Here is a 27,909-nt window from a genome sequence, read left to right as displayed (position 1 = left end):
CACAGAACAGGTTGGTTTATTACTTTAATAGCAAAGAGCTGAAAAATGTCAGGTCCCACAAAGGAGCAGAATCTGACCCAAGGCCCGCAAGGCATCTCCACCCCACAGGGGTGCGGGCTGGGCCAGGTAGGGCTGAAGGCAGCAGGAATGGGAGTAAGAGACCAGGCCGGCCAGAGAGGCCCTACTAGGGTGGGCAGACCGGCACGGGAGATGATGTAGTGTAAGGACCGGGCAGGCAAAGCCTATTCAGGTCTTGTTGAGTGTCCAGAGTGGATCCAGGAGACTGAGGGGGTCATCAGTGGGCCGGGCAGCCCGCAGACCCTGCCCATTATGGGCCTGCAGAAAGTTCTGCTTGCTCATCCGCTGCTTTCCTCGCAAAGAGTTGTCCAGAGAGAAGGCCTCGGGAGTTAGGGAGGCCAACAGCTCCAGGGAGGAGGAGGGGGGCCCCAGGCTGGGGGCCTCAGGTACTGGCTGTTCCTCCTCAGGCTCGGGGGCCTCGGGCTGGGGTGGAGAGAGGGGGGGTGGGGAGGAGGATGGGAGCTGAGCGGACTCCGGGAGCCTGGTTGGTGGCAGGCCCGGGAGCTCTACGGGGCCTGGGAGGCTGGCGGCTGGGGAATCCAGGCCCCCGGGAGGCCGGATGCTGAGCTTGGCGATGGTGGCCTGGATGGAGCTGATCGGCACATCCCCGCCGAGAACCAGGTCCTGGGAGTCCTGAGGAAGGTGATTCTGGAAGAGAGGAGTGGGTGGAGACCGGTCCACGAGGCTGGGGCTGGCCCTGCCAACCCCAGGGGCTCCTTCCTCACCTTTTGGCTGATGCTCGTGCCAGCCGATGGTCTGCCCGGAGGGGGCACGCCATGGCGCTGCAGGACCTGCTCCACGTGTCTCACCACTGCCTCATGGCAGAACCTGAGGTGCAGCTGGAGAGGACCCTCGGCTTGGTCAGCAGGGCAGGGCCTCCCTGGCCCCAGCACGAAGGGCCCCTCCCGGCACCCCCACTCCACCCCCCCACCCCCCCGCCCGACCCTCACTTTCTCCTGCAGCATGTGCTTCCTCTGCTGCCGCATGCGTCGCACCAGCCGAGGCAGCTCAGGGATCCCATTGCCAGCCTCCACCTCCTGCACGGCGGCGTAGAGCAGCGCGAAGGCTCCCGTGCGGCCCACCCCAGAGCTGCGGCAGGAAGGGGGTGTAAGCAGGGCCCAGGCCCGAGGACCCGTGCGGCGTGCGGCCGCTCCCCGCCCGGTCCGTACCTGCAGTGCACAATGACGGGCGTGTGCAGGGGCCGCTGGTGCAGGTAGTGCGCATGCACCTCCTGGATGAAGCGCAGCAGGTTGCCGGGGCTGTCTGGCAGGCCTCTGCGGGGTGCGGGTGGGAGCCGTGAGCCCGGCCTCAGCGGATGCCCCTACCCTCCCCCGCCCCCCGGGACAGCAGACGCACAACTCAGGCCAAGTGGGGAAGTGGAGGTGCACGAGCGAGCGCTTGAGGCTCTGGTCGCGGAACTGCAGGCTCAGTACCCGTTCCACGTGGGTCTTGGTGGCCCGGACACTACTCAGCACCAGGCTCAGGGCGCCGTGCACCATGGGCTGGCCCCTCTCGGTGGGGAAATAGCGCGCCACCTTTTGCTGAGGGACCAACGGGCGAGGCAGTTAGGGCTGCTCTTCCAGGGTCCCTTCCGGGCAGCCCCCTCCCCCTCGCCCTCTCACCTTCTCCATCTCGGCCTCAGACACCAGCATGACAATGACTGACACCTTCTGCTCATGCACCATGAGCCAGAAGTCCGCGGCCGTGCCGGGCAGCGGCGCCTGGGTGGCCACCAGGGGTGGGCAGTAGGGCGACAGCCCCTCCACGCGGCTGGCGTTGATGTAGTCGTCCTTGCCCGAGCGCAGCACCACGCGGTTACTGTCGTAGGGCATGACGTCCTGGTGCCGGTTCTTCAGGGAGTAGCAGCGGGCGATGGCGATGGACCGGCCGCGGGCATCGTGTTCCTGGGCGTCCTGCAGCTCTCGCCACACGGTGTCCAGGGCCCCCGCGTCCCCCAGCTGGCCTCGAAAGGCCTCCAGCTCCCGCTGCAACTGCTGCAGCCTCTCGGGGTGCTCATAGGGGTCCCGCTCGATCAGCCGCAGGGCTTGTGGCCGACGGCCCTCAGCCGCGTCCACCTTAGTAGGCTGCAGCAGGGGCTGCCCACCCCCGGGGGGCTGCGTGCCTCCGTGCTGACTCTCCGGGCTGGAGGACAGCAGGTCTGCGGCCGCAGTGCCCCGGCGCACGCATGGAGGTGGCTCTGCGGCAGGGGGCCGAGGTGGCACTGGGCCGGGCCCTGGTGATGGGGCGGGTGAAGGCACCAGGTGGGGGTTGGGGGTGGGCTGGCCGGCAGGTGAGGGGCCTCGAATGGAGAGAGGGGCTGCCGGGGGGCACAGGGGCCTGGGGGAAGGGGCAGGACCATATGCCAGGGTCGGATGGGGAGACTGAGGCGGCCCAGGGCTGGGGAAGGGCAGAGCCCCTGAGTGGGGGGGCAGAGGGTCCTGAGAGGGGCCCGGGTAGAGAGGGGTGTGCATGGGTGGTGTTAGCTGTCCGAGGACACCAGGCTGAGGGGTGAAGGGGTAAGGGGGCTGGGGGGGGTGGGGGGGGCTGGGGGGCCTGGGGGGGGACCCGCCCCGGAGCCTGGGGTGGGAAGAGGTTTGGATGCTGGAGTGGAAGGGGCTGCTGAGGGGGCTGGGGCCCAAACACCACTCCTGCGGGATGGGGCTGGGGCCCAACCCTGGGGGCTGGAAAACCCGGGGGAATCCCAGGAGGAAAGTGGTGCTGGGCAGGGGGAGCTGTGAGGGGGGGCTTGGCCCCCACAGGGTAGCTGTAGGGCGCGGGCAGTAGCTGCGGCTGTTGGGGGGGCACTGGGAAGCAGGGCTGGGGAGGAGCAGGGCTGGGGTTTGGCCGTGGTGCGGTGTGGCTGGAGATGGGGGCCTGGATGCTATCTACTGTGGTGGTGGCTGGCCGAACCCCCATGGCCATCTCAGGACTCGAGAACTGGGGAGGTGGGGCTGAGGGCAGACCTGCAACTGGCGGGGGGGGCCCTACCCCCCCATAGGGGCTGCTCACCACACCATGCTGTGGGGAGGATCGGGGCACAAGGCCCAGCTCCGGTGTATATGCAGGGGCTGGGTAGAGGGCAGGTCCAGGGGCCATGGCTATTGTAGGGTGACCTGGGGCCTGGGGGGCCCTGGGCTGCAACACCTGGGTGGGGCCCGAGTAGGTACCAGGAGGTAAGGGACCTGAGAGATAGTGGGGTCCTGGGCCCGCAGAGCCGGGGAAGGGGCTGGGAGGAAAGGGGAGTGGAGCAGCAGTTCCCAAGTAGGTGTCGGGTGGCCGTGAGCCGGCCACCATGTCGGGGGGCAGGCTGCGCAGGTCCTCGGGCAGGTCTCCCGCCTCCACTGCCTCCCCCTCCTCCCTCCGGGGCAGCAGCGGCTTCGGGGCGGTGGGCCGCGGCGGCGGCTTCTTCTTCAGCTCCCTGGGGAATACGGTCAGGAAGGAGTGGAGCCGTACCCCCGGCAGCCGAGCCTGGATCTGGGCCGCAGCTGCCCCGAGGCTGCACCCACCTGTCCAGGAGCTGCTGGCGGGCAGCTTCGCGGGCCTGGCAGGTGGACTGGGCCCGTTCCAGGAGAGCAGCCACCTTGCTCTCCAGGTCTGCATAGAAGTCCTTGCCCTCCTGGGACTTCTTCATCAGGTCCTCATAGGCTTCGTAGGAGGCCACCAGGGTCTGGAGCGTGGAGTTCCACCTGGGGGCGGGGGGGGGGGGGGCGGAAAGGCCAGCAGAAGGTGAGGAGTCAGGCCAAGCTCCGGGCGGGAGTCTGGGCCAGAGCGCAGGGCCAGACACTGACTTGTGGTCCAGTTCACCGAGCACCCGCCGCACGGCCGCGTACTGCACGTTGGCCTCTGTCAGCGCCCGGAGGACGTTGTCCTGGGCTGCCAGGTTCTGCTCCAGGTATACCCTCAGCTGGTCATACTTCTTCAGCTGCTCCTCAAACAGCTTCTGAGGGAGGAGGGCACGGGGCGTGGGGGGGACAGACACTCAGGGCCTCACCGCTTGAGGGTGGAGCCCAGAGTCCGAGACCGTCCCCGGCTCACCAACCCCACCTTCATGTCGGAGTGGTCCGTGGTAACCAGCGAGGCCGTGATGTCATCCTTCTGGATAAGCTCCCGCAGCTGCTGCTCCAGGGACACGCGCTGGTCCCGCATCTCCTGCACCTTGGCCAGGATGCGCTTCAGGTTCTGCAGCACAGCCTTGTCCTCTGGGAGCAGCAGTGGTTGGTGAGACCAGAGCCTCTGGCTCCACCTCCCTTCCCAAGGGCACGGGACGGGGGATGGGAGTGGGGGGCTCACCTGGGGTGAGGGCTGGCGTGGGCAGGGCAGCCCGAACCTGGTCCAATGGCCCACTGAGCAGGCGCAGGTTGCCCACGTGCAGATTCATGGCCCGGTGCAGCTCACTGTTGGTGAAGGAGGCCTTCTCGTGGACTTCCATGTACTTAGCCCAGTCTCGCCTCACCTCGGTCAGCTCTGCCTTAGAGCCCGCCACGCTGGCCCCAGCCTGGCCCAGGGCCTCCTGCAACTTCTGCTCCAGCAGCTCATCTTCTTCCAGCAGCTCCCTGATGTCCTTCAGGGAGGCCTCCACATCCGTGAACACACCTGACAGTACTGGGAGGGGGGAGGTGTTTGCAGGAGGGGAACGGCTCCTGAGGCAGCCACACCAGGCACCCAACTTGCGCCCTTCCCCGGGGAGACAGAACCACCCACACGGTCAAGGGCTGGTACGTGGCCCCGGGCTTGCTGAGCAGTGCAGACGCAGGGCACGGGAATCCACGGAGGCGTGAGGGTGGGTGCTTGCACAACCTCCGTCCTCGGTGAACAGGGGACACGGAGAAGGCCGCCACAGAGAACCTCCGCCACCCACCTGCTTCTCCCCCGTGCTCACCCTGCATGGACTGGACAAGGTTCCTGACGGTGTCGGGCCGGACACTGAGAGCCGCGCACTTCTCCATGAGCTGGGGTGGGATGTGGCTGTACGCGTCAAGGTTGTCCACGGTCTCAGGGTCCAGCTGCATTGAATCCATGAACTGACTGCGGGGGGTGGGGGACAACGGGACCTGGTGGGCGCTGACCCAACCCTCCGTCCCCTTGTGAGGGTGAGCCCCCACAACTGAAACGAGGTCTGAGGCCCCAGCAAAGGCAAATAAGCATCCTGACCTGCACCACTGGAGAGCTGGCCTGGCCCCAGAGAACCCGCCTGGGGCACTGCTGAAAATGATGGGGCACAGGAACACCGCCCTCCCAAGCCAGGTGACTGTCCCTCTATAAATCTAGCACCCAAGACCATGGGCAGGAAGGCAAAGCTAGGGAACCTGATGCAAGAGGACATTCACTCTCCCTCTCCCTGTTGCAAGCAGCCTTGGGGGCCCCGCGGAGATCTGCTGCACCCCCCCCAGCCCTGCACTCACTCCAGGACCTCGTTCTTGTCCTCAATCTTGGCCATCACCTCCCGAAGCAGCTTGGCCTTCTCCTCACTGCCAAGGTGACAAAGCAGTTGCTGGAAGCTACGTCTTGAGACCTCCCAACCCCATCTGTGCTAAGAACCGGGCCAGCCCCTCCCTCCCACCTGTATAGCGATGAGGCTTCATGAGCAGCCATGGGTACCAGTTTGGCAAAGATGTCAGGGCCTGTAACAGCGGGGTCTGTGGGGTTCACTGGTAAGGGCTTCACCAAGGGGGCGCCTGGGAGGGAGAGGAAGCACGGTGGAAACCAGGCCCACCAAGCCTCGAGTCTGCCTCTCTCCTGTTCTCCCATCCTCACGCCCTCCCCTGATCCTCAGTCTCCCCTCAGCTCCAGACCTTTTACAGGCTGAAGGGTGTCCAGTGCTGGGACAGCCTCGTGGTAGATGAAGTCATTGTCCTTTTTGGCAGAATTGTACCTGGGGTCAGAAGGGGAAGTGCAGAGTCCAGCAATCAGGCCACTGCTCTTAGCTACTGGAGGCTTCCTCCCCACAATATGCAGGCAGAGGACCAAGACCCTTCCCAACAAGAAGGAACCAAGGCCACCCCCAGCCCCACAGACTCACTTCCCCCCAATGACGTCCATAGCGAAGCGCAGTGCGTCCTGCACCGTGTCAGGCTGGCCCTGTGGGACCAAGGACGGGAGGGGGCTCAGCACCAATCAAAGCCAGTGCCAGGACAACCCTCGGCCCCAGCGGGCGTACTCCGGGTTCCCCCAGGGCTCTGAGGGACAGCCAGGCTCTTCCTCAGCTTTACCTTGGCCAACTTGATGGCTTCATTGAGCTTGTCCAGGGCACTCTGGAAGTATGCAACCTATAGGGGGCAGTAGGCAGAGCCTGGTCCATCCCTCCCCCTCCTTCTGCCACCCCATTAAGCCACCCCTGGCCATGAGGTGACCCACCCGAAGACCAGAAGCCAAGGAAGGAGCCAGGCATCAGCCCAGCTGGCTCCGTCTTACAGCTCCACCTCCCACCAGCCGTCCCCACTGGGGGGCGCTGCTACGCCTCTGCAGTCCTCTGGGGGTCAAAGTGAAGCAGATGGGACAACACACAAGAAACCCCAGGCCTGCAGCCGGGGGATGGCCAAGGATGTGGGGGTGAGGGATGGTGAGGAGAGCCTCCCCTCTTCTGTAAGAGAAGGGTCCCCTCTAGCCCCTCGTGAACAAGGCTGGAATCAGTCTGCACCCCTCCCTGCCACAGCTCACTCACCCGCTCACCGAACTTCTGCTGCTCCTCGGCCTGTTTCCCCATGTGCAGCTGGGGGAAGAAAGAAGAGACGCCCCTACTTATTTCCCAAGCTGTGGCTGCCCCGCAACCCCCCGCCCCACTCCGGCCCAGCCGTCATGGTGCTCGCACATGAGCCACAGCTGCAAAGTAGTAGATCTTCATCTGGACAAGCTTCTTCCAGTCCTTCTGGATCCGGCCCAGCAGGGCAGCAGTGTCAGGGTTCTCCAAGGCCCGGCATGCCTCCTTGTAGTAATCCACCACCTGGGGGCCAGGATGGGGTCATGAGTAAACTAAAGGCTTGCTCTCAGTCCCTCGAGGGCCACCATCCACCCCCGCTCCTACCTGTGCACTGATGCGGGCCACCAGAAAGCTCTTCCTGTTGTCCAACATTGACTTCTCCAGAAGGCACTCCTGAGCCTGGCCCTGGGCCGACAAATGCAGAGATCGTACCCTTCCCATCAGAGGGACCACAAAGAGATCCCCTGCCCTGTCCTCTCTCCTCCCACCTTCGCTACTCCAAGAAGCACCGTCCTGCTCTGATCCCCCTGGGGCTCAAAAGATCAAAGCCAAGGCCCCACTGCCCTGTGCACAGGGCCTGGTCCAGGATCTAGCACCGGCTGTCCCCTCCCCTGGATTGAACTGGGCCCCAACAAGGGCACCTCCTTACCAGCATGAGGTTGACGTTGAGAGTGAGGATCTGGCGACTCATGTCCACGCTGTAGGCATGAGGGAAGTGCTCACGCAGGTAGGCAAAGGCGCCTGCTGCACATTGGAAATGAGTACAGGAGACCTTCATGCCCTGGGAGGGAAGAGGACAATGACGATGGCCAGAGGCAGAGCCAGACAGCTGCCCATGTCCACTCCCACGGGACAGGATGCAAACCCTGGAGTCAAAGAACACTTAGGCCCCCTCCCTGGTTATGTCCTGTGTCCCACCGACTGCCCCTCCCCTCCTCACCTCCTCAGACACCCGCTTGTCCATGGCCCCCAACATGGAGTGCAGCGCCCCTAGGGAGTCAGAGGACATGGTGTCAGGGCTAGCCTGGGGCTGCTCCCTGAGTTGCCCCAAGCCTTTGTCGAGCGTTAAGGCAAAGGGGCCGTGTTGCCACGCAGGATCAGGAAGACAGGGTCTGAGAACTGGGGCAGTTGGTCCAAGGACACCCAGAAGGGGAAACTGCCAAGTCCAGCCAAGCCCCTCAGTCTCTTGGTCTACACCAGGCAGACATAGGGGTGGAGGAAGGAGGAACTCCCATCCATAGCACCCAGCCTACAGGTCCGGTCTTGAGGCCCCAGGGATGCCTGCACAGGACTCAGGCTCCCCAGGCTTCTCCCTCGAGCCACAGTGAGGCTAAGTCATCAGGGTTTATGGCAGGGCTAGTTGAGGCCAGCCTTGTTGTCTCGACTGGAACAGCCCAAAGCCATTAGGGGGGGTCAGAGCCATCCAGAGAAGAGCAGTCACCGCTCCTGGCCAGAGCACACAGCAGCAACACCATGTGGCAGCCAGCCCAGCAGAGCTTCTCCCCAGCAGGGTGGCTGCCCATGGCCCAGAAAAGAGGTGCTGGCAGAGCTGTGGAAGGCTGTGAAGGGTCAGAATCCAGGGGTCTTCTGTCCCTGAACCCACTGCCTTTGTGACCTTCTGCTGAGCTAAGATCCTGGGTTGGCAGGGCTGGGAGATAGGGCCATGGGGAAAGGGTTAGGCAGCTCACCGAGGTTGTAGAGAATGCAGGCCTGCTCATACTTGATGTCCTCATGGGCCACAGACTTGCCAGAGAAGATCTCAGTCCTGCAGACATGCCACCCCCTTTGCCTTAAGGGAAGGAGCTGGCCAGGGCCTTGAGGCCAGGTGAGAGGACCAGCCACCCCAGTGTGGGTCAGAGGGAGGCCCACGGAGACCAAACCAAGCCACTCCCCATCCTCTGCAGCAAGAGGGGAGGGGGTTGGGGAAGGGGAGGGGGTTTCCCCACCATCCAAACATGCTGGGCCGCCCCAGGGACCCTCCAGGCTGCCCCCCAGCCCTGCCTGCCAGCTCTCACCAGGTGACAGGAACAGCAGCCTCCTGGCCCGAGCCCATGGGGACCCGACTCTGCAGGTAGTGGAGCTGGCCTAGGTACTTGCGGAGGACACTGCAGCCCTCAAAGTCCCGTGGGACACGGACAGCGTTCTGGGGAGCAGATGGGAGAAGCAGGCCTGCCATCACTTGGGGTAGAGTACAGGCAGGTCTGTCTACCCACAGAGGCCCAAGAAAGAAATCTGCATCTGAGCCAGCGGACCACACACTCCAAGGGATCCAGAGAAAGCCCACAGCTATGCCTAAAGCTGTTCAACAGCCACCCCACGAGCCACGGCTGGCTGGCTGAGTCAGTCCCACCTTTCCGGAAGGCAGTTTTACAACAGGCATTAAAAATGTTCATGTACCTGACGCTGACCCACAGTTCTGTATCTAAAATATACAGTAATAAAAGACACCCAGAAAAGCAAATGCTTGGTGAGCATACAAGGATATTTATCACAGTATTATTAAGAGGGTCAAATACTGGATGCCACCAAAATTTCCACTAAAGAGGACTGTTTAAATAAATTATGTCACGACTACCCACAAAAGAGAATACAGCTACAAATACTGAAGATGAGAGTCTCTACTATGTTTAGATGTTCATGACATATTTATTGAGACAAAAAAAAAGGTAACAGATGAGCAGTATGATTTCATTTATGTAAAATCGTATAGATACTGACAGCCAACTAGTCAACTAGTCAACTACACAAAGATAAAAGATTCTAGAAGGTTATACACCAAAATGTTAACTGATTACTACTGGGTAACAGGGTTTAAGTAACTTATCTTATTCTGTATATACACATGGAGACATATATTTAATTCTTTGTATCGTTTACTCTATATCGAACACTTGTACTTTTTTCTTTAATTTTTTTTAATTTAAATTCAATTAACATATAGTGTATTGGTTTCAGAGGCAGAGTTCAGTGATTCATCAGTTGCATATAACACCCAGGGCTCATTACACGTGCCTTCCTTAATGCCCATCAGCCACTTACCTCATCCCCCCCCACTTTTGCTTTTTATAAAAAAACAATAAAGCTATTCCCATTTTGGGGAAATAAGCAAAACAAAGCAGATGAACCCTGTGCTCAAAGAAACAGAAGAACAGACAACATCCTCTCCAAAAAGAAGGTACACAAAACAAAGAAGGGACCGGCTAGAACCCCTGTGCCCACTCTCACCCCACCTGCTGAGAGAACCACAGCACCCCACCATCCTTGTACGGCCCTGCATGGGGAGGAGCTAGGAAGAGCCTAGCTGAACGAACGGCAGAGTGGTAAGGAAGCTCTGAGACCACGCCACTCCCACCCCCCCCCAAAAAGCCCCTCACCATGCCTTCCAGCTTTATGCCCTATAAATCAAGAATTTATCTCACAGTTGCAGCTGGAAGGTCTTCTTAGAGACAACTCTTCCAGCCCCGCTTTACAAATGAGGAAACTGAGGCCAGATCGTGAAAAGAGGATTGCCTACAGCTCCCCAAGTTTTATCTGGCTTCCATTTCCAGGGGGCGCCTGGGTGGGTCAATCGGTTGAGCATTGGACTCTTGGTTTCAGCTCAGATCATGATCTCAGGGTTGTGGGATCGAGCCCTGAGTTGGGCTTCATGCTCAGTGCAGAGTCTGCTTGAGATTCTCCCCTCTGCCCATCCTCCATCTCGAGCTCTCTCTCCTTTTGCCCCTGTCCCCCATGCACACATACTCTCTCTCTCTCCCTCTGCCCCACTCCCCTGCTCTCTCTCTCAAATAAATACATATTTAGAAAAAAAAAAAGGGGGATCTGCAGTGGACTCCTATGTAGCTCCCTTAATTGGAGCCTTTCACTGTTGAGACTCTTGGGCCAACTTTTCCAAAGTAAAATAAGCAAACTGGCACTTGGCCTTGGTAACACTGTCTCCCCAATGCTGTAGGCAGTACAATAGCTTCTTGCTTGAGAACTGAGCCTATGTCAAATCTTCTAGATCTGGTTCCCATACCTGTTACTCCACTGTGTCTCTGGTGAGCCACCATATGGATGGCTGGGACCACACCACCTCAGGAGGCTGGGGGAGGCATTAATAAGTCACATGGAAGTATGAAGGCCTTACTCTAAACTGCCAAATGAAACCGCCACTCCAGCATTACACTTCCTGGATCCCTCATGAAGACTCTCTTTCACTGGGCATCTTTTTTTTTTAACCGGGATTTGGCTCCTCTGCCCTCTTCCCTGCCACTGGACGCTTAGCCTGATGCTGGCGGTGCCGCACCGGGGCCGCTCTGCTCAAGGAATCTTATTTAGAACGTCACGTTATGCCACAGGAACTTTGTTTTGTTCACTGCTGAAGCCACAGTGCCTAGACGAGTACCTGAGATTAAGAGAGCCCTCCATGCATGTTTGCTAAGGGAATGAATAAAGCATGACTGGAACAGTATATGAAGAAGACAGATAAAGAGCTCCTCTTAGTTCTCTTTGTTTGGGGATCATGCTTTGCCCCAGCTAGAGTTGAGAGGAAATTATTCAATGTTATGTCATTTTTATTTTAAAAATGGGAAAAAATGCTTTCCTAATATTAATTACAGAAACAGCATTTGGTTATTGCTCATTGTTTATTGCTAAGGGGCACAGGTCAAGAAAGGTTAGAAACATAATAAAATTTAAGCGAATCTTTTAACAATTAAAATGATTTAGTCTACAGTGCTTTGGCAATGTTATTTTAACTTCGGGCTTTTTTAAATAAAAATGTGTAAAATCACAATGACTCTCTCTGGGCATGATTGTTTTGTTCTTTGTATTTCTCTTATTTGCCAAGTTTTGTATAGCTTTTATGATCTGTTAATTGATGAGAACACAAAGTGAGTGAGCGTGCAGACACCCCTGCCACTAGGAGAGTGAGCCGCAACAAGATGAGGGGCCGCTGCACCCCCACATGCAGAAACAAGCCACCTGACATTGGCACAGTGGCCAGCGCCACGCTCCAAGCTGATACCTCAACACCAGAATCAAATCATTCTCACAATTACTAACAATGCTCTGGAAATGTCTGCCGATTCCAAGCATATAAGAAGTACAACCACTGGAAAGAAGGCAAAATCATAATGTGTATATGGTACGACTCAAGTAACTTGGAAAACCCAAGAAAATGAACTCAAATACCATCCAAAAGACAATTATCAAAATAAATTGCTCAGGGTGCCTGACTGGCTCAGTCTGAGGAGTGTGCAACTCCTGATCTTGGGGTCACGAGTTTGAGCCCCACAGTGGAGGTAGAGATTAATTAAAAGTAAATAATAAACAAAAAAAACCCAAAAACAAAATAAATTGCTCAACTGCTTTTCTCTACACCAACTGCAACAGGTGGAAAATATAAAAGGGGGGGAAGGACACTCAATAATAGCAACAACAATAAAAAGTCTGGAAATGAACTCAACAAGATACGTGTAAAGAAGAAAATGTGTATGAAGAAAACTTTACTGAGAAACCTGAAAATATATATATGAAGAAATGCAGAGAACAGCAACCTCATAAACATATTAATTCTATCTCATCAATCTGTACTTTTTATGAGCTCACAAAATTCCCAATGCTATTTTGCAGAACTTGACAAAAAGATTCTAAGTTCATCTGAGAAATATTTATGTGAGAATAACCATGGAAAACTAAAAAAAGAAGTTATTATCAGGAATTAGTCCTACCAGATAGAAAAATGTACAACAGATAATACTTAAAATACTGCGGACCTGGGTGCCTGGGTGGCTCATTCAGTTAAGTGTCTGCCTTCGGCTCAGGTCACGATCCCAGAGCCCCAGGATCGGGTCCCACATCGGGCTCCCTGCTCGGCAGGGAGTCTGCTTCTCCCTCTGATCCTCCCCACTCTCGTTCTTTCTCTTTCTCACTCTAATTAAAATCTTAAAAAAAAAAAAAAAACCATGGACCTGTAGATGGTAGAAGAGAAGAGGGAATTTTAAATAGACCTAAAGTGTATGTAAGAATCCAACACAGGAGTGTTTCCAAAAACAGAAAAAGTAGAGAGAAGTAGTCAAAGCTCGAGCCTTCCCTCACCTATCATATACTTAAATAAATACCATATAAAGGTTTAATAAAAATCAAATAGCACAAGTACTAGAAGAACATCAGTAACTGCTTACATTTTATTTAGGTGATGAAGTTTTTTTCTCAGTGCATAGCAAAGGAAAGTAAAAGGAATGATGAGATGGACCTGACTTAAACATTTATATGTAAAATTTGAAAAGTCTGCATTAAAAACATAATAAAAACCATGATATGGGGCTCCTGGGTGGCTCAGTTAAGTGTCCGACTCTTGATCTCAGCTCAGGTCTTTATCTCAAGGCTGTAAGTTCAAACCCCACATTGGGCTCCAAGCTGGGCGTGGAGCCTACTTAAAAAAATAAAAACAAAAACCAAAAAAAAAAAAAACAACGAACTGAAAAAATTTGCATCAGGTAAGACAAAGGAACAATATCAATGTGTGAATAAGTCTTATAAATTAGTAAGAACAAAAGTAAAGGCAAACCTCAGAGATACTACCAGGTTCAGATCCAGACCACAATAAAGTGGGTCAAAATGAATTTTTTGGTTTCCCACTGTATATAAAAGTTATGTTTATACTATACTATAGTCTATTAATGCAGTAGCATTATATCTTTAAAAGTCCATACCTGAATTAAAAAGTACTTTTTAGGGGCCCCCGGGTGGCTCGGTCGGTTAAGCATCTGCCTTTGGATTGGTTGTGATTCCACATCGGGCTCCTTGCTCAGCAGGGAACCTTGCTTCTCCCCTGCCTGCCACTCCCCCTGCTCTTGCTTGCTCCCTCTCTCTGTCAAATAAAATCTTTAAAAAAAAAAAGGGGGGGTACTTTATTACTAAAAAATGCTAACCATCACCTGAGCTTCCAGTGAGTAGTAATCTTTTTGCTGGTGGAGGGTCTTGCCACCATGCTGATGACTGATCAAGGTGGTGGTCGCTAAAACCTGGGGTAGTTGTGGCAATTTCTTAAGTAAGATAACAGTGAAGTCTGCCCCATTGATTGGCTCTTCCTTTTATGAACGATTTCTCTGGAGCATGTGATGCTGGTTGAGAACATTTTACCCACAGTAGAGCTTCTTTCAAAATTGGAGTCAGTCTTCTCAAATCCTGCTGCTACTTGATCAACTAAGTTTATGTGATACCCTAAATCCTTTGTTGTCATTTCAACAACTTCACAGCACCTTCACCACGAGTAGATTCCAGCTCAAGAAACCACTCTTCCTTACTCATCCATAAGAAGCAACTCCTCATCCATTCCAGTTTTATCATGAGATTGCAGCAATTCGGTCCCATCTTCAGGCTCCACTTCTGATTCTAGTTCTCGTGCTGTTTTCACCACACCTGTGGGTGACTTTCTCCACTGAAGTCTTGAATCCCTCAAAGTCCTCCATCAGGGCTGGAATCCACTTCTTCCAAACTCCTGTTCATGTTGACATTTTAACCTCTTCCCATAAATCACTACTGTTCTTAATGGCATCTAGAACACTGAATCATTTCCAGGTTTTCAATTAACTTTGCCCAGATCCATCAGAGGAATCATCATCTATGCAGCTACAGTCTCATGAAATGTATTTTTATTTTTTTTAAGATTTAATTTATTTATTTGACAGAGAGAAACACAGTGAGAGAGGGAACACAAGTGAGGGAGAGGGAGAAGCAGGCTTCCCGCCAAGCAGGGAGTCCAATGTGGGGCTCGATCCCAGGACACCGGGATCATGACCTGAGCCAAAGACAGACACTTAACGACTGAGCCACCCAGGCGCCCCTGAAATGTATTTTTTAAAAAGATTTCATTTATTTGACATAGAGAGAGACAGCGAGAGAGGGAACACAAGCAGGGGGAGCGGGAGAAGGAGAAAGAGGCTTCCTGCTGAGTAGGGAGCCTGACACAGGGCTCAATCCCAGGACCCTGGGATCATGACCCGAGCTGAAGGCAGACGCTTAGCTGACTGAGCCACCCACGCGCCCCATGAAATGTATTTCTTAAGGAATAAGCCTGAAAGTCAAAATGACTCCTTGATCCATGAGCTGCAGAATGGATGTTGTGTTAACAGGCATGGAAACATTTATCTCGTACATTTCCATCAGTGCTCTTGGGTGACCATGTGCACTGTCAATGAGCAGTCACATTTTGAAAGGAATCTTCTTTTCCTGAGCAGGTCTTAATAGGAGCCTTAAAATATTTAGTAAACTATGTTGTAAACATGTACAACCAGCTGGACTTTGTTTTTCCATTTCTAGAGCACAGCTTAGATTTAGCATAATTCTTCAGGGCCCTAGGATTTTCAGAATGGTAAATGAGCACTGACTTCAATTTAACAGTCACCAGCTGCATTAGCTCCTAACAAGAGAGTCAGCCTGTCTTTTGAAGCTCTGAAGCCAGGCACTGACTTCTCTCTAGCTATGAAAGTCCTGGATGGCATCTTCCTCCAGTATAAAAGGTGGTTTCATCCACACTGAAAGTCTGTTGTGTAGGGTAACCACCTTCACGAATTATCTTCTAGATCCCTTGCTGGAGCTTCTCCATCAGCACCTGCTGCTTCACCTTGTACTTTTTTTTCTTTTAAAGATTTTATTTATTTGAGAGAGAGAGCAAGCAAGAGAGAGAGAGAGAGAGAGAGAGAGAATGAGCAGGGGGAAGGGCACAGGGAGAGGGAGAAGCAGACTCCCCGCTAAGCAGGGAGCCCAATGCAGGCCTCAATCCCAGGACCCCGGGATCATGACCTGAGCTGATGGCAGACGCTTATCCATTTGAGCCACCCAGGCACCCCTCACCTTGTACTTTGATGTTAGGGAGACAGCTTCTTTCCTTAAACCTCATGAACCAACCTCTGCTGGCTTCAGACTTTCCTTCTGCAGCTTCCTCACCTCTCAGAGCCTTCACAGAATTGGAGAGAGTCAGGGTCTTGCTCTGGGCTAGGCTTTGGCTTAAGGGAATGTTGTAGCTGGTGTGATCTTCTATCCAGACCACTCAAACTTTCTCCACATCAGCCACTGCTGATGTGGTTTTGTTACCATTCATGTGCTCATACTGGAGTAACACTTTTAATTTCTTTCAAGAACTTTTCCTTTGCATTCACAACCTGGCTAATGGGTGCAAGGGGCCTACCTTTCAGCGTGTCTCTGCTTTCGGCAGGCCTTCCTCACTAAGCTTAATCATTTCTAGCTTCTGATTTAAAATGAAAACGTAGGACTCTTCATTTGAATGCTAGAAACTGTTGTAAGGTTATTAACTGGCCTAATATCAATACTGTTGTGTCTTAGGGAACAGGGAGACCCAAGGAAAGAGAGAAAGACGGGGAACAGCAGTCAGAACACACCCAACATTTACCAATTAAATCTACCCGTTTATATGGGGTCTTTGGTGCCCAAAACAATTGCAATAGTAACCTCAAAAATCACTGACCACAGCTCACCCTAACAAATATAATAATGAAAAAGTCTGCAATATTACCAAAATGTGACACAGAGACACAAAGTGAACAAGTGCTGTCGGGAAAATGGCACCAACAGACTTGCTCCATGTGGGACAGCCACAAACGTTCAATTTGTAAAAACCACAGTATCTAGGGGGCCTGGCGGGCTCAGTCGGTGGAGCACGAGACTCTTGATCTCGGGGCTATGGGTCCGAGCCCCACACTGGGTGTAGAGATTACTTAAAATCTTTAAAAACAAACACACAAGTATCTGAAGTGCAATAAAGCAAAGCACAACACAAGGTATGCCTATCGAACTCTAAGAGAAAAATGGACAAAAGACACTGGCAAGTCCTAAAAGAAGATATATAACACATTAACAACTGTGAAACCTGATTAACTAAGTAACTGAAAATTGAAATTAAATACCCTTTTCACCTACCAGAGTGCCAGCCAGGACTGCAAAGTAACAGCACGAGTAGGCATGTACGTGCCGGGGGTGGAAATGAGAGCAAGCGCATCCTGTTCACCCACTAATTCCTATAGAAACAATCCCAGCGCCCAAGTATGCACAGACACGGATTATACTTACAACGGTGAAAACACTGAAATAACCGAATATTCTGAGACCAGACTGATTAAATCACAGTGCCATGGAAAGATCACAGGACATTACAAATACTATGGTTCTATGTTCACTGATACAGAAACAAATCCACGATACATTAAATGAAAAAAGCAGACTATATAAGCTATATAGGCGGTGTAGAATCCTATCATGTTTTTATACAGTATACACAGCTGACACTTGAACAGGGTGGGGTTAAGGGTGCTGACCGCCACCCAACGCAGTCAAAATTCCACTATAATTTTTGACTTCCCAAAAACGTAACCACTAATAGCCTACTGTTGGCCAGAAGCCTCACTGGTAACAGTCAATTAATACACATTTTATATGTTATATGTATCATACAGAAAAGGAAATGTTAAAGAAATCATAAGGAAAATACATTTATTGTACTGTACTATACAAAACAAGCATATAAGTGGGCCCACAGAGTTCAAACCCGTGTTGTTCAAGAGTCAATTATATATAAAATTATAATATATATACACACAAAAATTTGAGAGAAGGATTAGGATTTTTTTTTTTTTGCTTTTTAGCATTTTCAAACTTTTCTATCATTAACTTTGCTGCTTTTAAAAAGGAAAAAATATTAAATTAAAATAAGAACACAGTTCCAGGTGGTTTCTTTACCTCCCTATCAAACCTGTCCTGTTCACAAGTGCATAAAAATACTATCCTCCTACCTGTCTGAGCAACTCCAGCTTCTTCAGTTCCTCATTGTAGGCTTCTGGGTTTTCTCCGTAATTTTTTAGGACAAACTAGAGAGAGGGAGAGAGAGAGAGAACAATGTAAACCATGAATACAGGATGCTCCCCTGCTCTCACTTCTGCCGAGTCCTTGGCAGTCACGAGTCTAGATCCACAACCACGAGCGTATCTGCTGGAGCATTGGAAACTCTACCTTAACAATGTGGCAGCACTAAGATGCTGACCATGGGAGCCGCTACATTTGAGCAAAATAGAAAATACGACTGGACGACCCTACGTGAACACCCTGAGTGGTCTTCACCAGGCTGCAGCCCTCCCTGTAAAGTCCAGGACTCTGACAGCTCAGGAAGCTGGGGAACTTAGCTGGCTGAAACAGGATCCTACCAAGCATCCCAAAATAGGCCACAAATTCAAGCCTCCCTAAGGACTGGACCTTGCTGTGTTCTGGGATCACAACCATAATCCTAACCCAACAACAAATGTAGGCAGAAGATACCAAACAAGAGTGGGAGCGCAAAGCCTTCTTCACCAGCCCCCCTGGCTAGGAAAGGGCACCACAGTAGAAATGATTTACATCGTCCTCACCTTGAAGAAAGGCCTACAGGTGTGTGATGGGAACGATCCGGAGAAAGAGAAGGAAAAGTCCGTACTCACATCAGAGAGGGGACCGGCATGCCTGGCCACAACAGCACTCACTGCCTCAGGAGCTGCCTCCCTCGGAAATGAATGCACTCATCAGTCTGGAGGCACAGCCTGGACCAAAAGACCCCTTGTTCACCTAAGATCAACAGACTAAGGCCGCTGAACTACGCCTGTTGCGGTTCCTGCTGCCTGAGTTAGCAATATGGGGGCAGGGGGAGGCAGATGTACCCATTCCACAAACACAAAGGGCACTGATGCCCACTTCACAGGTTCCCTAAGGCCTGAACCAAGGTTGTGAAGTGGAGAAGGAAGCTAAAACGGCTGAAAAGAGGTGGCTTGCTCTGTCCAGCAGCACACTCACACCATGTGTGTGGCCCACTGACCTGTTCGGAGGTCCCTTCCCAGAACCTATGCCACACAGCTGGGGCACTAGCCACATGGGAAACCCGGAAGGCCATGTGACAGCTCCTACCTGCCCTGGAGGGACAGGCAGAGCGGAGGCTCCTGCCAAGCTTATTTCAACACCAACCAGTCACATTCCCAAACCTCCAGCTCTGACCTCTTCTGCTGGTTTTACTTCCTGCAAGTCCCATGTGTCCATGAGTTCTCTTCTCTATCCTCTTGTCACCCCTTCAAATCTACCCCTTACCTAGGGGCCAGAGTTCTCTTTCTAGCAAAATCCACTGTCACTCCTGACTTCAAAGCCTTCTGAAACACAGACATACCTGGGGAAAAAAACAAACCCAAACACACTTTTCTCAGGATAGTGAGATTATGAGAAATGAGTTGCAATCTAAAGAGAAAAATTGTAATCTGAGCCACTGTGCAACAATGGCTCCCCAAAGCCTCCAAAGTCAAAGGTAATCTCCTAGGCACAGAGTTCACAGCTCCTCACAGTTGCCCCCAACAGCCTTCAAGGACTGTCTTCTAGCAACTCCCGGGGACCCCCAGCCCACAGTCCTGTGGAACTGCTGCTCTCAGGTCTCAATGCTTGTTCACATGTTGTTCCCTCTTCTCTATTAAGACTCAGCTGAGATGTCACTTCCCTGAACTCTAGCTGCTGCTCTCCCTACATTCTAAACATGCCTTCACCAGACTGTGCCTGGCACAGCAGCAGGGTCATACCAGTGACACCCCTCCAACCCGCACCAAACAATGAGTGCATCAGGAATGGCTGGGACCTTATTAGATGTGTTAGATACTTAACAAATGGTTGCATTTACAGGAAATGCAGAGGATGGATGAACAAACTGAAAATACTAAAAGGAGACACTTAAAAAAAGTCCAAAGATGGGACATTTTGCCCAACAGTTAACCCAGTCTCTGAAAAAAATCAGTGTCATGGGGGTGGGGGTGAACAGGTGACTAGTCTAGATTTTAAAAGATTAAAGAAACAGAACAAAATACAATACGGGAACCTTGACTGAATCTGAATTTGGGGGGAAAAGTCATAAAAATATTTTTTGGGGGGTGCTTGGCTGGCTCAGTAGGTAGAACATATGACTCTTGATCTCAGGGTTGTATGAGTTTGAGCCCCATGTTGGGTGTAGAGATTACTTAAAAATAAAATCTTTAAAAAAATGCTTTGGGGACAATAGGTGAAATTTTAATAAAAATTATAGTAGAGGGGCGCCTGGGTGGCTCAGTCATTAGGCGTCTGCCTTTGGTTCAGGTCATGATCCCAGAGTCCTGGGATCAAGCCCCGCATTGGGCTCCCTGCTCCACAGGAAGCCTGCTTCTCCCTCTCCCACTCCCCCGCTTGTGTTTCCTTTCTCGCTGTGTCTCTCTCTGTCAAATAAATAAATAAAATCTAAAAAAAAAAAAATAGAAAATTTTTGTGGGTTTTCTTATGTGAGATGATAATATGGTTACACAGGAGAATGTCCTTAGAATGTGCTGTGTACAACTTACTTTCGAAGCTTCATGGGATATACACACATGCACATGTGTGTATGTATATAAAGACACACACAAAAAGAGAACACAAAAATATGGTGAAATCAAACTCTTTAGAGCTGCAGAGCTCAGAACAGAGTCTGGTCAGTATCTGAAGCTCCTGACAGAGCCTGAGAAGAAAGGCCCAGCAGCAGGTAGACCTTGGACCCTGCCACCACAGACCAGGAGCAAGAAACTAGAAGGCAATGAAAGGACCCCAGTGCACTTACACAACTAACAGCCAGTTAGGGTTGAGAGCACCAGAGAACCTCCAGAGCCTATGAAGGCTCTGGGGCAGCTGGCGATCCTTTCCTGAGGGAACAAAAAGACCTACGGACATGTCTATGTTAATTGAGAGCATGTCCAGGGACCAGAGCCACTGGGGGGAAAATAAAAAAGGAAAGGAAGGAGTTACAAGTGCAAAATACTAAGAGAATGGAAAGGCCATTTCCAGAGAGAAATATGTATATGTCAAGACCTCTCATAGGGACTCACATGCATTAATTCTTGATTCTCAAGCTTATGAGGTATAGTATTTCCATCTTACAGGTGAGAAAAATGAGGACCAGATTAGTTATGTAATCATTTGTAGCAGCTGAAGGTCACCACAATTAAGTGGAAGAGATGGGACCTAAACCAAGGTCTGATTCCAATGTCTATGCTATTTCCATGATACTACTCTTCTCTTTTACTGAGCAACAAATGGCACAGAATTTTGTAGGTAGATGAGATCACTGGAAATACTCATCCTAGATCCTGACGTTCTTTTACAGATTGGAAAAATGGAAACCAGAGATTAGCAATGGCAGTGCTAGAACCCCAAGCCAGGTTTCCTGACTTCTGACCCAGGGATATTCCATTTTGTCACTTTCTCTTCTATTAGCACGTTCTCACTTTTCTGTGTATGGGTCCCCCTCTCCACCAGGTGGTGGGGGTGTTTAGCTTTTGCTCTTAATTTGATATAACATCTTGGAATTTCATGGTGCTAATTAAAGCAGCAATCCATAAAAAAAGAATAAAATGCATCACATGTGTTAACACTACCTTTGTTCACCATACACTTATTTCTTTTTTCCCCACTTGCAGGATTTACTCAAATATGAGGCATTCCTTGGGCTGGTCCACGGAAACACAAAACTAAGTCCCGCATACAGTACTGTTAATAAACACAATATATGCTTTGCTACTGAATTTCAAATGAGATTAATTTTATTCAGAAGAAGTTTTATTGCCCCTTAATGTCAGAAAGCCTAAAACCAAATTACAGGCCACCAGCAGCGAGGATGAGAACAGTCCTTCATCCTCGCCTACTCTAACACCTAGCCCTAACCTCAAGGAATCTCTCCCACATCTCTTCTAAAAAACACCAGCAAGGACAACTCAAGTTACATCTCCTGGCAGGTGCTAGAACTAGACTAGGTCATTCAACCAACAGTTGTGAAGCAGTCTCCACACACAAGTATTTATTACTTCACGAATAAAGGAAAGAATCTGGAGTGAAATGGATACAGGTTTTTGGTGTACGAGACTAAAGTCAGAGAGAGTGAACTGGACAATGCACGTCATCTGCTCCTGGAGCCATTCTGCTGTAAAACACAACTGGGCAGACAGGTTTGGTGACTCCAAATCTGTGATAAGAGAAAAGAAAGGTCACCACCAGAGATAACTGGCTATGTCCCATGCTCCTCACTGCTGAGGAGGCAGGGTCCCCTTTTAGGCCTCCGGTCATCTCCTTTTCTTTTCTGTGTATGTGACAAGTGTTTCAAAGGAGTCAGCTATCCCATGGGAAATCGAGAAGAGGGAGAAAATTTCCACAAACCTAAAAACCAGGCTCTACCTACAAGTGAATAAGATGAACTGTAAGAGGGGGCGCCTGGGTGGCTCAGTTGGTTAATTGGCTGCCTTCAGCTCAGGTCATGATCCCAGAGTCCTGGGATCGAGCCCCACGTGGGGGGGGGGGGGTCCTGGCTCTGCAGGGAGTCTGCTTCTCCCTCTCTCTCTGCCTGTTCTGCCTACTTGTGCTCTCTCTCGATCTCTCTGTCAAATAAATTTTAAAAATTAAAAAAAAAATGATGAACTGTAAGAAGAGGTAATAAGAGTGTGCACTCTGTGGTGCAGGTCAACTGAGCACGAAGACCTGTCTAAATTTGGAGGAGTGTGGTACAACAGCCAGGCAGCTAAAGGGGCCCTGAGGACATATGGTTCAACCTGAGTAATGAACGGGAGAAAATGAATTCCAGTAAGGACCAGAGCAAGAACAATGACCAGATGTGGAAGGAAAAGAGGCTGACAGTTCCTATAGGAGAGGCCTGGGTGAATGAATTAGAGAAAGGCAGGCTGAAGCCAAGTGGTGGCAGGCCTTGAATAGCAGGCAGTTTCTCTGAAGGAACCTGGTGGAAAAGTGGAGATTTAGAGATCAATCCAAGCCAGAGTGGGAGGAGGGGAAAGGCCAAGAAGCCACCCAACTGGCAGGGCGGCTACCACATGATACATATGCCCTTGAGGAAGGGTTACTATGTGGATCATCAAAAGATAAGCTCCATGAAAGCACGGATTTTTGTCATTACATACAGCCCTGAGTTCCCAGAGCTGGCACATACAGTCACTCAATAACTATTTGTTCAATAAATGAATCAGAGATGGATGTTAACACTTAAGTCCAGGTGAGCTTGACTTAAGCTCTAGTGCAACTGATTAAGGGCAGGTGTTTGGGACCAGAAGAGAAAACAGCTTCAAATACCAGCACTTGTCACCAAATCACTCAGTGATGAAGAGTACAAGTCAGCCTTCATCAGTTTCCAGTGAGTCAGCACTCTGAGCTCCAAAGCACAGGTAAGAAAAAGAGCTGAGACAGAAGCATTTTCCCACCAGAAAATTATGTGGGCCCCAGTATCCCAACCTAAAGCTTGGCACCACAGTTCCGAACCAGCTTGCTGTTTTCCTGGCTTTTTTTTTAAGATTTTATTTGAGAGTGAGACACAGTGAGAGAGGGAACACAAGCAGGGGGAGTGGGAGAGGGAGAAGCAGGTTTCCTGCTGAGCGGGGAGCCCAATGCAGGGCTCGATCCCAGGACCCTGGGATCATGACCTGAGCCGAAGGCAGATGCTTAACAACTGAGCCACCCAGGCGGCACCCCATTCCTGGCTCTTATTTCACGTTACTCCATAACTGAAGGCATGTCCATCAGGAGCAAAAATCAATACTAACCATTATGAAAGGTCTTTTCAACAGCCCAGGCCTTACAAAGAAACAAACCCTTTAGCTATCTGGAAGACTCCTATTCATCCTTCAAAGCCCACCAAGCCTTCTCTGATGGCCCCTCCTTAGGCTGGTACTTCTGTACACTGCACATACTCTTCCACTGATACTGCCATTTAATTTTTAAATTTCCTCTACTAAACTGAACTCCATGAAAGAAAAAAAAAGAATTGTCTCTTATTCACCTGTATTACCAAGGTAACAGTGCTCAACAGGTTGACCTCAAGAGAACCCATTTTTACCCCAGTATCCTAAATTAAATTGTACCTCTCAGCTCCAAGTCAATGGTGAAGGTTCCCATGGCTGAGGAAAAGGGTAGAAGAGGACAAGGGTATGAGTGGAGAGGCAGAGTAGGGGTTCTAGGGTTGGGGAGAGGGGTCCGGGTCAGGAAGACTTCCCAGGCTGAAGTGGCTTCTGCAGTCTCCTGCAGGAAGAGTTCCAGGGTACCAGGAAGCAGTTGGCCATTCGCAAGCCCAGCCTACCCACAGGCTGCTATTCCTTTTCAGTGGGTTCATGCAAATACATGCCACAATCTTAACCTATCAAATAAGTGGCAGTATCTCTCCCAACCCAAAGAACAGGAAACAAAGAAAAAGAGCTGATGTCTAGGAAAGGAACAGTTTCTTCAGCATCTGATACCACCTCAGGCTAAATGGCTAATGAGCAACTACTCTCATGGAGGCTCAGAGAGGCTTCCAGAGAAGTCATTACTCACATAAAACCTTGCTGGTTAAGTAAGAGTAACCAGAGTATCAAAGGTTAAGTTCAAACAAAAATATCTCCTAGGATTTTCTGGGTTAAGATTTTACCACTGATTTCCATAAATTTATGGTCACCATGTCTAAAATCTCTCTCAAATGTCATTCAGTCATTTCAGAAACATTTTCCTGAATGCCAACAATGTAGTAGAGGAGACCCCGCTAGGCTTCAAGGAACATGGAGATGCTTTTCAGGTCACCTAGAATTGAATAGGGGAGTTAAAACATAGCACACATACTAACACCAGGAAAAGAATGGAAAAAGGGATTCAGAGAAGAGAAAGATTAACCTAGGTGGAAGGATTAAAGAATGCTTTTGGAAGAGAAAGAACTTAAACTGGACCGACCTTGAAAGAGGGACAGAACCAATATACAGAGATTAAAGGGCCCCATCCCACAGGACAAACAAGAGCGCTCTTCTGGGTGGGAGGAATTCTACAACCAAAGGCAGAGAAGAGCAAACACACACAGAATGTCAAGAGAACAGCAAATGGCCGACTGTGAAGAGAATCTGTATCAGAAATACACAGATCAATTGAGGCGGCTGGGTGGCTCAGTCGTTAAGCGTCTGCCTTTGGCTCGGATCATGGTCCCAGGGTCCTGGGATCGAGCCCCTCAGCGGGAGGCCTGCTTCTCCCTCTCCCACTCCCCCTGCTTGTGTTCCCTCTCTCGCTGTGTCTCCCTCTGTCAAATAAATAAATAAAATCTTAAAAAAAAAAAATACATAGATAAAGCATACCCTGGGCCCTCAAAAAATACTGAAAGGGCTGGGGTTGGTCAAGGAGAACTCTAAATGGGTTAGGGCTGAACTAGAAAACAAAGGAGTTTTGTTGTGCTTTAGAAAAATTCATCTAACTGTACTTGTATGAAAAGAGTAGATGGAGAGAAGACCAAAGTCTAGAGAAGAGGTAACAAAATTCTTAAGTTTTAGATTAATCTAATTTCCTGTATTTACAAATGAGGAAACAAAGGCCCAAAGAGGTTTAGTTTAAGGATGGAATCAAAGGAACACAAATCATTAGTGTCTGAACTAAGGCAGTGGCAGGATAAAGAAAGGAAGGGAGACAGCTTATTGGGGGAACTACTTCCTATTTTCTTTCTCAGATCCCTTTTCTTGAGTACCCTGATGAGTGGTGCACCACCTAGATTACCTGGGACTGACTTTGGCAGTTGCTCTACTAAAGCCACAAGGATGCCAACCTGCCACGACCTGGTTGTTCCTGTTCACTCCTGCTCTGACCCAATGCTCCTAGGTGGCCCTCCCCACCTAGGGGATGTCCCGGAGGGCACCCGATGCTCATTCAACACACCTGGCCTCTCTCTGTGCCAGCCCCACCTGATCTCGCCACAGAGGTCCCCTGCCTCTATCACCACCAGACTTGCCTGTCTCCCCCGTCCAACTGAAGGTTCAACACAACGACTGCTAAGGTTTCTCCAGGAGCTACAACACTGTTTATCCCCTCCGGGCGGTTAAGAAAACCAGTTACCCTTCCAAAAATGACAAGGAACCGTATCTTTTGGTCCAAGGGGGCTCCCGAATATGGTTCTTCTTAAGAGACCAGAGAGAATTGCACCAACTGTCAGAGAGACCCCAGTCGCAGAGGTCAGGCATTCCTCTGGCTTCCACCTTTAAAACACACACACTGAGCCACATCCCCGGCGTCCGTCCCAGGAGGGTCCTGGACCCACAGCGCACCTAGAGCACAGGTCAACGAGACGGCCAGGGCCGCCCACCTTTCCCCGCGGGGCGGTCCCGGCGTGGAGGAGGGGCGGAGCAGAACTAGGTCCCGAGCGTCACACCGAGGAAGTGCGGTGCCTCGGTGGGAACCGGGGACGGCCTGGAGCCGAAGTCGGGAAGCGGATTTCGACGAGACTGTGGGCGCTAGCCCCGAGCGGGCGAGGAGAGGACAGGACTGTCTGCAAGGGGTGGCCCAGGCTGGGGAAATCCAGCGGAGGCCCCTCCGGGCCTCACCCGACCCTGCGACCAGGGCCTAGGGAGATGATGGACGCGCAGGGGGCGTCACGCGCTGGCAGACGGCGCTACGCGGGAGAGGTGGAGGCAGTGGGGGAAGCACGCACCTTCTTCACGGCCGGCTGGAAGAGGAAGTCACCGGCCTCCTTCAGGTCCAGCCAGATCATGGGCATGCGGGGCACGGCCTCCATGGCGGCTAGCGCCCGACGGCCACCCGGCCGCTCCCCTAGCTGCCCCAGCTGCTGCCTCAGCTGCTGCCTCAGCCGCGCGCCCCGCCCCTCCGCGCCGGAAGTCACTCGTCACGCGGCGTATGAAAATTGCACGCAGGGCCTGCTGGGAGATGCAGTCCCCACCCGCGCAGCCTCTGGGGCTAAGCGCAGCTGCCGTTGCGCATGCTCAGTCTCCTCCGCAGGAAGGGCGGGGAGGGCGAATCTCCAGCGCCCCCCCACGCCCGCGAAAGGGTTTCTGGGAGTGATAGTCTTCCTTCACTTAACTGCGAAACCGGCGCAAGCTGCTTTTCTCCTCGGTGGCGGGACGGACCTGTGGGCCTGGCTTTGGCCTCGGCGCGCCTGTCTCCGGGCGGGGAGGGCGTTAGAGAACTCACCAATAAGCTTATAGTCCCAAGTAGAGTCAGGTGCAGGTGCTGTGATAGAACGTGACGGGTGGGCCGCCCGAAAGAGGTGACTTGGAAACTGAACCTTGAGGCAGGGACACCATGGCCACGTGGGAGATGGGGCAAAGAAGAAAGCAAAAGGTTTTATCCCAAGTTGCAGAGCTTTGGGACAAAGAAGTGACTAGTTAGAGACTTACACACCCGGTCCAGCCTGAAAGGCCGGGGACTGCCTGAGAGACTGAGGTGTCCACTTACGATGGGGAAAGGACGCCTCGATGGAGTGTAAAGCCCAGAGCCATGTGGGTAGACGGGCTGGGGTGAATATGTATAGCCACATGAGTACCTAGGATGCCCAGACTGGAAGGGGACCACAAAACAGAGAAGCTGCCTCTAGAGGGGTGACCTGTAGAGCTGGAATTTTTAAATCATGTATGTATTACCTGTCTTTAGAAATAAGACGGGGAGAGGCGCCTGGGTGGCTCAGTCGTTAGGCGTCTGCCTTCGGCTCAGCTCGTGATCCCAGGATCCTGGGATCGAGCCCCGCATCGGGCTCCCCGTTCGGCGGGAAGCCTGCTTCTCCCTCTCCCACTCTCCCTGCTTGTGTTTCCTCTCTAGATGTCTCTCTCTGTCAAATACATAAATAAAATCTTAAAAAAAAAAAAAAAAAGAAAGAAGACGGAGAATGGTTTGGAGATTGTGAAGGCAAAAGTGGAAGCTGGGAAGCCAGTGAGAATCTTTATGTAGTCTTCCAGAACACCGGTGATGCTGAGTTGGGGCAGAAGGAGGTAAAAAGTGGGCAGATTTGAGAATTTGGGGGAGACACCATTCAGCTGTAACACAGGGTCAGTGATAAAAAGTGCAATTGGTATGAGAGGTATCAAAGATAAAGAGGCCTTTTAGGGGGGGCCTCGAATGCTGAGGAGATGGGTGTGGGACAGGCCAGTGGGGGCAAGACAGCAGAAAGGATGTCCCCCGAGTAAGGGGTGCCTTCCTAACACATACTTCCTCACAGGGATGGACAGAGCTGGGAGTTTGGGGAAGCCTAAGACACTCTATACGGAGGAAGAGTAGGCCCCATCATAAGGGGGCAGCAAACAGCCCATTCAACCAGGTCTGTTCATCCCTTTCTCATGACAACCCCA

General features: G+C 51.7%; 1 protein-coding gene across 1 annotated transcript; it reads right to left on the bottom strand.

Annotated features, from left to right (window-relative positions):
* PTPN23 (protein tyrosine phosphatase non-receptor type 23) lies at window positions 1–26,431 on the bottom strand. The gene is given in 26 exon segments (XM_025884763.2): window positions 1–726; window positions 804–917; window positions 1,029–1,167; window positions 1,248–1,352; window positions 1,435–1,619; window positions 1,701–2,627; window positions 2,629–3,496; window positions 3,585–3,764; window positions 3,867–4,018; window positions 4,123–4,277; window positions 4,369–4,680; window positions 4,958–5,103; window positions 5,481–5,546; window positions 5,639–5,753; window positions 5,871–5,950; window positions 6,098–6,156; window positions 6,288–6,344; window positions 6,740–6,787; window positions 6,887–7,018; window positions 7,100–7,180; window positions 7,425–7,556; window positions 7,716–7,765; window positions 8,464–8,540; window positions 8,791–8,918; window positions 17,566–17,640; window positions 26,262–26,431. Coding segments are annotated over 26 exon segments (4,947 nt in total). The 5' UTR covers window positions 26,346–26,431; the 3' UTR covers window positions 1–246.
* Between the last annotated feature and the right edge of the window lie 1,478 nt (window positions 26,432–27,909).

The sequence above is a fragment of the Callorhinus ursinus genome, unplaced genomic scaffold (assembly GCF_003265705.2).
Source record: "Callorhinus ursinus isolate GAN/ISIS: 27379988/994484 unplaced genomic scaffold, GSC_fseal_2.0 scaffold15, whole genome shotgun sequence".
Lineage (NCBI taxonomy): Eukaryota > Metazoa > Chordata > Mammalia > Carnivora > Otariidae > Callorhinus > Callorhinus ursinus.
The sequence above is the reverse complement of the archived record's forward strand: the minus strand, read 5'-3'. Positions and strand labels throughout refer to the sequence as shown.